This window comes from Thamnophis sirtalis, unplaced genomic scaffold, assembly GCF_051295495.1.
Source record: "Thamnophis sirtalis isolate CommonGarterSnake01/CBP01778 unplaced genomic scaffold, rThaSir2_p1.2 scaffold_3, whole genome shotgun sequence".
Taxonomy (NCBI): domain Eukaryota; kingdom Metazoa; phylum Chordata; class Lepidosauria; order Squamata; family Natricidae; genus Thamnophis; species Thamnophis sirtalis.
In genome coordinates this window covers 2,167,270-2,177,928 of record NW_028261383.1, presented here as the reverse complement: position 1 = coordinate 2,177,928, position 10,659 = coordinate 2,167,270, and the positions used below count along the sequence as shown (strand labels likewise).

General features: G+C 39.2%; 2 protein-coding genes across 2 annotated transcripts; both read left to right on the top strand.

The window, feature by feature from the left end:
- The first annotated feature begins 1,647 nt into the window (after window positions 1-1,647).
- LOC148047027 (vomeronasal type-2 receptor 26-like) lies at window positions 1,648-6,707 on the top strand. The gene is made up of 4 exons (XM_087707681.1): window positions 1,648-1,808; window positions 4,813-5,104; window positions 5,223-6,035; window positions 6,432-6,707. Exons 1-4 carry the CDS (start codon window positions 1,648-1,650, stop codon window positions 6,705-6,707), a joined length of 1,542 nt encoding a protein of 513 aa, XP_087563807.1.
- Window positions 6,708-7,059: 352 nt separating this feature from the next.
- Window positions 7,060-9,997, top strand: LOC148047026 (vomeronasal type-2 receptor 26-like). The gene is made up of 2 exons (XM_087711219.1): window positions 7,060-7,180; window positions 9,102-9,997. Exons 1-2 carry the CDS (start codon window positions 7,120-7,122, stop codon window positions 9,995-9,997), a joined length of 957 nt encoding a protein of 318 aa, XP_087567345.1. The 5' UTR covers window positions 7,060-7,119.
- Window positions 9,998-10,659: the final 662 nt, after the last annotated feature.

Sequence of the window (10,659 nt, the reverse complement as noted above, 5' to 3'; positions counted from 1 at the left end):
ACCATGAGCGACTAGATTACCTAGGCTACTGAGTGTCAAATGAGGGAATAGATATGGACCCAGCCAAAGTACAACCTATCCTAAGCTGGCAACCCCCTCGCACCCGCAGACAACTACAAAACTTTTTAGGATTTGTGAACTTCTATTGGCCATTCATCCCCTCCTTTACGAAGATTGCCAAAGCCCTGACAGACCTCCTGAAGACATGGAGCCCAGGAGCAAAACCTCACCCAGGACAACCTCTACAGTGGAACCTAAGCTGCCAAAAGGCATTCGAGACACTAAAAGAAATGTTGTGCAGGTCTTCTCCAGCTTGCCCTCCAGTGTTGGCCTGCTGGGATAAATCTTCATTGCTACATTATTTTCTGAGGTCTGATGTGAATACAAAAGAACATCATGTCAAAATAATAAATTAAGTGGATTTTGGATAGAAAATTCCTCAAAACATCAATTATTATTCCAGAAAATAGAATTTAATACTTCACTTTTGTTTAAAAATAATAAAAATAGTAAAAATAGAATCAAATCCTTTTTTCTTTTACTATCATTTCTTCTTGAATATATAAGTAAGATACTTTCTGCAGGTCTATGTGTATTTTTCAGTGACCCTGAATTTAAAATCATTATGTCAGTGGTTTCCATGTTGATATATAATTTTTGAATAAAAATGCCATAATTGTAAAATAAATACAAATATAAATATGGCTTCTCAGCTTTATAAGAAAAGCAAAGCAGGAAAAGAGTTGAATTAGATTTGAAGAATCTGAAGCCAAAGGGCTGAAGCAGCACATACTGAGCAAAAGGCCTCATTCTTGAGATTTTGCTGGTGTCTCAGTGACTAAGATGCTGACCTTGTCGATCAGAAAGGGTGGCAATTCAGTGGTTTGAAATATATTTTCTGCCCCCCACATTTGACTATCTTCAAACTGGGAGTAATTACACACCTCTTAATGGGATTCACAATTACCTAAACAGCTATAAGTAAATATTCCTTGGGGAAAAAAGCTGAACTAAATCCATATTTATATGCCACTCCTCAAGGCAAGTTAAAAGACTGTCTTGATCCTGAGTTCTCTGAAAGTTCTACTGGAAAGATTTGGGGCAAAATCCAGAAATCTCATTGGCTCATCTTCAAAATTTTGAGCCACATCTCAGCATTCTCCCTTTGAGCATGTCCCTGTTGACATGTTCAAGGTTCAAAGAGGTGACATTTCTCTCCCTCTCTTGCAATTATTTAAATCACAGTGATTTATTTCTTGTCTGTATGTTAGTTCCTCAGAGACCTTTCTGCAAATTTTCAGAAAATTTAGCATAAACATGTCAGAAAATGTTTCAGTGATGGTGTCAGATTCAAAAGCAATGTTGAGAGGAGTCTATGTCACAAAGTTTGGGTGCATCTGCAGCTCTGGACACAGAGAGAATCTGGGGTTGGTTTCAACAGAAGCAGAGCCTATGTGTATTTCCTTTGGCTGGACTCGGTCTTGATCTTAAGCTTATGTCTTGGAAGAGGTTTGGTTTCTTCCAACTCTTCTTCTCATCCTTTTGGTTATCAAAGTATGTGCAATAGAGAAGTCTCCATCAGGAATACAAGTCATGTTGCTGCTGCTTCTCCTTTCACTGCTTCTGTCGCCAAGGGGAGCTTGGGGGATGCACAAAGCCAAATGCCTCCTGATTTTGGAACAGGGTGAAGTGGACCCACAGAATTATTACAAGCCAGGAGATTATTTCATTAGCATCATAGTCTCTGCAATGAAGGCTGTATTTCAATCATTAAGCTTCAATAGAAGTCCTTCAACAGCTTTTTCCAAGTAAGTCCATCTTCTTACACTGCATTACAGAACCTTTATTTCCAATGAAAGTCTACAGTTTCACCCCAAAAGACAAGGTGTTTTCTTTCACCATTCAACTGTCCCATTTACTAACTTACTTTCCGATTCTATCTTGAGTTTCCTGCACACTGCTTGTGAGGAAACTCATTTTGAGGTTTCAAATTCAAAAATCAATCAAAATCAATCAAAACCAGCATGGCTGCATAAAGAACTCTCTGACAAATTGAAAGACAAAAAAGTTAAGTATAAAAAGTGGAAAGAGGGGGGGGGACATAACTAAAGCAGAATATCACCAAACAGCCCGAGCCTGTAAAAATGAAGCAAGGAAAGCTAAGGCTCACAATGAAGAAAGGCTTGCCACAAAAGTAAAAAATAACAAAAAAGCTTTTTCCAACATGTTAAAAACAAGAAAGGGGTTAAGGAAACAATGGCCTATTGCTGGGAGAAAGAGGCAAGAAGGTGAAAAGCAACAAGGAGAAAGCAGAACTATTTAACTCATTTTTTGCATTTGTCTTTACACAAAGGGATAAAACAGCACCACAAAAATCAGATTATGAACACAAATTGAAATAGGGAAGAAAATCGTAAGAAGCACCTGTCTACCCTAGATGAGTTCAAATCACCAGGAGTGGTCGGTTCTGAGGGAACTGGCAGATGAGATCTCAGAACCACTGAACTATATCTTTCAGAGATCCTAGTGCACCGAGGAACTGCCAGAGGACTGGAAAAGAGCTGATGTGGTTCCCATCTTCAAAAAAGGAAAAAAAATAGATCCAGGAAACTATAGACCTATCAGCCTGACCTCAATACCAGGAAAGATTCTGGAAAAAAACAGTCAAGCAACAAATTAGCGAACACCTAGAAGTAAACAAAGTAATAGCCAAAAGCCAACATGGGTTGTCAAAAACATATCATGCCAAATAAATCTTATTGCATTCTTTGACAAAGTGACAAAATTAGTGGACCAGAGGAATGCCGTCGATATAGTTTACTTGAACTTCAGTAAGGCATTTGATAAGGTAGACCATAACCTACCACTAGATAAAGTAGAAGAATGTGGGTTGGACAGCATCACCACCAGATAGATTCGTAAGTGGCTGACCAACCGCACTCAACGTGTAGACCTCAATGGAACTGCATCTACATGGAGGGAAATATGCAGTGGAGTACCCAAGGTTCTGTTTTAGGCCCAGTACTCTTCAATGATTTGGATGAGAGAATAAATGGGGAATGCATCAAATTTGCAGGTAACACCAAGCTGGCAGGAATAGACCACACCCCAGAAGACAGGCTTAAGATACAGAAGGATCTTGACAAACTTGAGCATTGGGCACTATCTAATAAAATGAAATTCAATGGTGAAAAGAGTAAGGTTCTACAATTAGGCAACAAAAACGAAATGCACAGATACAGAATAGGTGGTACCTTGCTCAATAGTAGTAATTGTGAAAGGATCTTGGAGTCCTAGTGAACAACCATTTAAATATGAGCCACGAAGGTGCAGCAGCTGCCAAAAAAGCCAACACAGTTCTAGGCTACAACAGAGGGATAGAATCAAGATCACATGAAGTGTTAATACCACTTTATAATGCTTTGGTAAGGCCACACTTGGAATACTACATTCAGTTTTGGGTGCCACAATGTAGAAAAGATGAGGAGGCTCTAGAAAGAGTGCAGAGAAGAGCAACAAAGATGATTAGGGGAGACTAAAACATGAAGAACGGTTGCAGGAACTAGGTATGTGTAGTTTAATGAAAATAAGGACTAGGGGAGACATGATAGCAGTGTTCCAATATCTCAGGGGTTGCCACAAAGAAGAGGGCGTCAAACTATTCTCCAAGGTACCTGAGGGTAGAACAAGAAGCAATAGGTGGAAACTAATGAAGGAGAGAAGCAACTTAGAACTGAGGAGAAATTTCCTGACAGTTAGAACAATTAATCAGTGGAACAGCTTGCCTCCAGAAGTTGTGAATGCCCCAATACTGGAATTCTTTAATAAGATGTTCGATAGCCGTTGGTCTGGAATGGTATAGGGTTTTCTGCCTAGGCAGGGGGTTGGAATAGAAGACCTCCAAGGTCCCTTCCAACTCAGCTATTGTATTGTATTGAAATATTTTCCACCATCCACTGTTCTTTCCAGCAGAATTAGGCAGTGGGCAGAGGGGGACAGTCTGACCTCTCCCTTCACCTAACTCCTGAGTTGAACTGGACCGTGGGAGATATTGGCCCAAGCACAGAGGGATGCTCTCTTTTCTCTCTGCATCATATACATCATCGTTTTTTCACATCAAAAATTATTGCTGGGAGTCCCAGTGAAGAACATGGGCTTTGTAATTGACTCTTATTCTCATTCAGGAGTTCATGCCAGAGATGTAAGAATCTTTTTTTTAATGAAAATGCAATTCATAGGCTGTGTGACTCTGGGTAGCCTATAATTAAAAGAAAAAACTAGAAATCAAGAAAATAACAAAAACCAGTTATCCTGTTATTCTCAGGAATAACAAAAACAACAACAACAAAGATTCATTCATTAGGTGTTCAAACTCCCCTATGCCTCAGAGGTAGGGAGAATAACCTGGTTTTTACAAACTTCTGAATGTCATCCATGGAGGAGCCATTTTCAGTTTCCCTAAACTGTTGATCTAACTTCAAAAATATTTATAATATCTAGAATATACTACAACTAATAATAAATAGATCCTTTCAGCCAACCTTTCAATCAATTTTATTAAGATAACAGTCCGTCAAATATAAAATAAATATTTGAAAATCAAAACATGAAATTGAATAGATGCTAGTTTAACCAAGAAGGGAGAGTGTCTGAAATACTGCACAATCCATAGTTTTCTACTGTTTTTCTTCTTTTCTATGGTAACATGTTGGAATATTGCAAGTTTTTGGAACAATTGATTGATTGGATGAAAATAGTTATCGTGGGGGGGGGAGTTAAATCTTATTTTCATCAATGTGTTTGTACCTACAGATCATCAACCAAATTTTATTGGAAATTTGTACCTTTCCTATTTGCCATTGAAGGTGTCAACCAGAATAGCCATCTCTTACCTAACATTACCCTGGGTTATAATATCTATGAAAATTTCTTCAAGGCAGAAATGACTTCAGAGGCTTTGCTGGATTTGCTTTCAGATGGAGAGTCCAATGTGCCCAATTACAGGTGTGGAAGGCAGAGAAACACAGTGGCTGTTCTGGAAGAGGCTGAGACTGGCATCTCCATCCAGATTTCAACCATGTTGGGCACCTACAAAATCCCTCAGGTGTGTCTTTTTTAGGAGACTCTTTGCAAACAGAGTAAATGAACAGCAAAGATTTATTAGGGAAAAAATACCTTTTGCTTGTTTCATTTAAAGTTCCAACATCTTCCATTCCTTTCAGATCAGTTACAGTTTTGCTTCCCAGATTCTGGGGGATAAAACTCAGTTTCCTTTCTTCTACCCGATGCTCCCTGCTGAAGGAGCCCAATATCCAGGGATTATCCAACTGCTACTTCATTTCAGATGGAACTTGGTTGGTCTTGTTGCTCCAAAAACTGACCAGGGGGAGAGTTTCATGCGGACAATGCCTTCTTTGATGTTAAGGAATGGCATTTGTGCAGTTATCTATCAAAGCTTTACTCTAAATGTTGCTGAATTTCATATGAAATTAAAAGAATATTTTAAGTGGAGAAAAGTCAATGTCTTTGTTTATGGTTCAGAGTCTAATTCATTCACAATAGGAATGATAATTATACAAGGAGGATTTCCACATATTCAGAAACCTGTTATAGATAAAGTCTGGATCACAACAGCTCAGTGGGATCTCAGCCTTGATTTGAGATTTAGTGTCCATTCCATCAAACACCTTGCTGGAATTTTTTCCTTTATGATAAAGAAAAGCCAATGGGCAAATTATGATGATTTTGAGATCATTGTCACATCCGTATATAATTTTTTGGGGAAAACCTTTACATGCTCATCCACTAAGGATGCTTTTTCAGTGAAAGTTTGGGAACGGTGCAGACAGAGAGAAGAACTGGCATCTCTGAGGAAAGAAGAGATCGATGAGATCCTGGCTCTAGACAGCTACCTCATTTCCAACACCATCTTGGCTTTGGGAAGGTCCTTACATTCAGCTCATATGTCCACATTCAAGAGATCAGTGAGGAACATGGGGGTGAAGGTGGAAGCTCCAAGAGTGAAGGCATGGCAGGTATTTCTTTTCAATTAGATATGTTTTTCCTGCCTGACAGATATCAAGGTACTAATATTTTAATATTTGTCAATTAATTTTAGGTTAATAGAATAAAAAATATTCTTTATTTGCCTTTAGAAGAATTATATGTTAGCAATTCTGGGATAAAGCACTGGGAAGAGGAACATGATTAGATTCCAAGACTCCTGACCATTACAGCCATTGATCTAATTTATAGCTATTATTATTCCTAGGTTTGTTGATACTCATCTAAACAAGTTGGAAATAGAAAATAGAATCTGGTATTTGAAAACAGAGAAAGAAATATTCAGATCCTTCCTAGCGAAGACCAAAGGGTATTTTCAAAGAATGTCTAATGTCCTTTCTAAATTCTCCTTTTCCTTTGCATTTCAGCTTCATTCCTTCCTTCAAGGCTCAGAGTTTCACAATCATTCAATAGAAGGAGTATATTTGGATGAAAAGGGAGATCTGACAGCTGACCTGGACATTGTGAACTGGATTGTTTTCCCAAACAAATCTGTCAAGAGAATTAAATCTGGCATGCTAAAAAAACAGACACCCCAGGATTTGAAATTTTCCATTGACCAGAAGAGTATCACACAGATAGAAATGCTGAATAAGGTGGGGCAAATATTTATATTACTTCCACGGAAAGTGCAACAGGATTAAATTTTGGGGGTGGGAAGGAGCTTGCTTTGAGTTTCCATGTCAACTGACCAGGCTGTCAAAGGTGCAAACTTTTTATTTGCTGATTATTCAGCAGACCATGAAAAGAGTCCATCCAACATTGCCCTGATAAAGTTAACATTGAAACTTAATTTGAAAGTCTAAATTTGTGGTGAGTATGAGAAAGTAATAGAACAATGATGGAATATGGAATCGTGTTCTATGAAGTTCAAATTTCCTATTGGCTTCTGATTAGTCAAAGCTAATTGTTGAACCAAATCAGCAAAACCTTCTTTCTTTGACATTGTTTTGAAACCAAGTTCATTTTCCGTTTCCTCTCTCTCCTCAGCCCCTGCCTCCTTCCAGGTGTGTGGAAAGCTGTCATCCTGGATTTAGAAAGGTGCCTCAGGAAGGGATGCCCATCTGCTGCTATGACTGTCATCCTTGTCCAGAGGGAACCATCTCCACCATGGAAGGTGTGTGACACCAGAGAAAAGAGGCAGACATTTGGAAAGACCATAGATCCTGATATTGTTCATAAATGGATTTTTTGAAAAAGAAAACATATATTTTAATATAAATAATTTATTACATGAGTGGAATTTAAATTGTAAGTTATTAAAAAACAGGGGATCAATGATGGCTTTTCTTTAAGAGTAAGACAACATTTCTTGCTCTTTATTTTCTTTATTGGTCTGTCAACTATTCTTGGAATTTCTAGATAAATTGATAAACTCCAATTCTTCCCTTTCCTTCCCTTTGCTTTCCTTTCCATCTAATAATGCATGACTAAAAAGCTGGATTTATTTATTTAACAAGTCCACCTTTAGTCCCAGAAATGGATCCTCCTTCCTTCCTTCCTTCCTTCCTTCCATCCATCCATCCATCCATCTTCCCTTCCTCCCTCTATCCCTCTCAGCATGGATGGCAGGACAAAGAAACAGGGGTTTCCACCAGTCAGGAAAACTACTGTCCAGATTGTAAATATGTTTTATTTTCATTTCATTTCGTACAGTCACATATATACTGTGCATAACCGGGGCCATATAACATTGAACAATAAACACAGCCATCCCTCTTGTCAACAATACCCCCCAAAATACAAACCCAATATACCACTTCGACCCTCCGTACACCCTTTCTTTCGCCCCCCTCCAACTTTCCTTCTTCCCTCCAACATTCCCCTCTAACCTACTTCCCCTCCCCCTCTATCACTCCTCTCTCCCAATACACTCCCTCCCTTCCATCTCACCCTCCCTCCAATCCTCTCTCTCACCCTCTCTACCCCTCTTTCTTCTTTCCCTCTACTCCTCCCTTCGGTGTATTTCTACTATCTATCAATATATTCAGCTTGTCCTATTTTTACACTAGAATTAAAGAGCAACAGTATACAAGTGCAATCATGTTACTTTAAAATCTAGCACACACTATATTTCCCCCCTCCCCCCTCCCCCCTAAGACCTCCCTCCCTCCCCCCCGACTTCCCAGAGCCCATACACGGTGTAGCTTTTTAACAAACGCAGTCTAAAATATATTAAAACAAAGGAGATTTTTTTAAAAAAGGAAAGAAAGTCAATAAGATCTCTACGTTGAACTCAGCTTCTTGCTGTTATCCAAACTTTAAGCAGTTTAACTTATTCCTAATCTTAAGCATAGGCTATCTGGAATTTCTTAGTCCCATATTTGTTTTGTGTATAGTCAATCCATTTTTTCCATCCATCCATCCATCCATCCATCCTCCCTTCCTCCCTCTACCCCTCTCAGCATGGATGCAGGACAAAGAAACAGGGGATTCCTCCAGTCAGGAAAACTACTGTCCAGATTGAAGATTTGACAATCTATGATCAGAGGCAAAATTAATTATGAAATATCTTCCTTGTCAAAAGAGTCACAGGTAGAAAAGGGCCACTGAGACCTTGGGTCCAACGCTTTACTATATCCTCTGCTTGAGTTAATGGTTCCCAATGACCAGATCTCCATGGATCATTGGTGGAAAGGTTGCAAGAGTGCTTTGAATTTCAGCTGTAACATGTGATTCATGTGGGATGCTAAAAATACAACCTCTGAAAGCAGTTATAGCTCATCCTGGGAATGTATGGAATGCAATAGCATTTGCCTTTGGCACTTTTTCTTCCTCGTTGTACTTCTTAAACTTCCCAATCATTGCTGCATGTTGCTTTTCTCCACCTACATTCATCCACCCCATCACCAGTTTCATTCCAATGATAGAAGTGATTGAGAAACATGCTGTACAGTATGTGTTAATCTTAACCGTAAGAACTGCCAAGCTTAGCAGTAGAAATTCTAGTCCCAGCTGTGATCCTAAATTGAGGACTCTATGTAGAGATCTAATGGAAGAACATCCTTTATGCTACCTGTTAATCTCACTCATTTCAGATGCTGAAAAATGTACCAAATGTCCAGCAAATCAGTATCCAAACATCAACAGAGATCACTGTATTCCTAAGATTGAAACTTTTCTATCCTATCCAGAAGATTTGGGGATCATCTTAGCTTCCCTTGCCTTGTTCCTGTCTTTGGTAACAGGATTAGTCTTGGGAATCTTCATTAAATTCCAAGAAACACCGATAGTCAAAGCTAACAACCGGGATCTCTCCTACATCCTCCTCATTGCTCTCTTGCTTTGTTTCTTGATCTCCTTCCTATTCATTGGCCGGCCAATGAGAGCCACCTGCATTCTTCGACAAACAGCCTTCAGCAACATATTCTCAGTTGCCATTTCTACTGTTTTGGCCAAAACAGTCACTGTGGTTTTAGCCTTCTTGGCCACAAAACCAGGGAGTGAAGTGCAGAGATGGCTGGGGAAGAGCCTAGCCAACTCCATCATCCTTTGTTGTTCAGGTGTCCAGGCTGTTGTCTGCAGTATCTGGTTGGGCACCTCTCCCCCATTTCCTGATTTGGACACCCACTCGCAGTCTGGAGAGATCATTCTGCAGTGTAATGAAGGGTCTGTGGCCATGTTCTACCTTGCTCTAGGCTACATGGGCTTTCTGGCAGCTATCTGCTTCACAGTGGCTTTCCTGGCCAGGAATCTGCCTGGGGCCTTCAATGAAGCCAAGCTCATCACCTTCAGCATGCTGGTCTTCTGCAGCGTCTGGATATCCTTTGTACCCACCTATCTTAGTACCAAGGGGAAGTACATGGTGGCTGTGCAGATCTTCTCCATCCTGGCTTCCAGTGCCAGCCTATTAGGCTTCATTTTTATCCCGAAATGTTACATTATTTTCTTAAGACCTGATTTGAATACAAAGGAATATTTGTTTTCAAAATGAAATAAAAATTAAATTATTACATTTGAGGCAATATCTGAAAGGTTAAGAAGACTTCATCTCCATCCCATTCCGCTCTTAGCTCTCTTGGTATGATTTTAGTATAGTTTTTAATCATATTCTGATTCTGTGTTGTTTTAATCTTTTAACTATTTTTTATTGTTTTATAATCTGTAAAGCACCCAGAGTCACCTTGTAGGGGAGATGGACTGCATAAAATGTAATGAATAAATAAAGTCTGATAGAAGTAATGACATTTCAAGAAATTCTAACATGTATGTGTGGTTTTATAAAAAATAAAAACAACTTGCAATGTCAGAAGTATCCATCTTTACTTCTGTGCAGAAATAAAGGACTGAACACCAGTTTACTCTTCCAATGTGATTTTTGGATCAAATTTCACTGGTATAATGAACTCAGTGTTGGCCTGGCTCAACAGTCACATGATAAGCCTCACTTTAGGGGAAATAATCTCTTTAACATCTATGGTGTTCAATGAATCAATCTCAGGACCTAGAGCTGGCTTACTGCAATGTTTATTAAAGAACCTATGCTGGTGGGATATTTCCTTGAAATATGGAGAGAGATTACATTCCACAAAGAGATGCGCTCATATTTATACATCTCAAAAAGCCAGGAGAGACCAATGTACAGGGAACTGATGA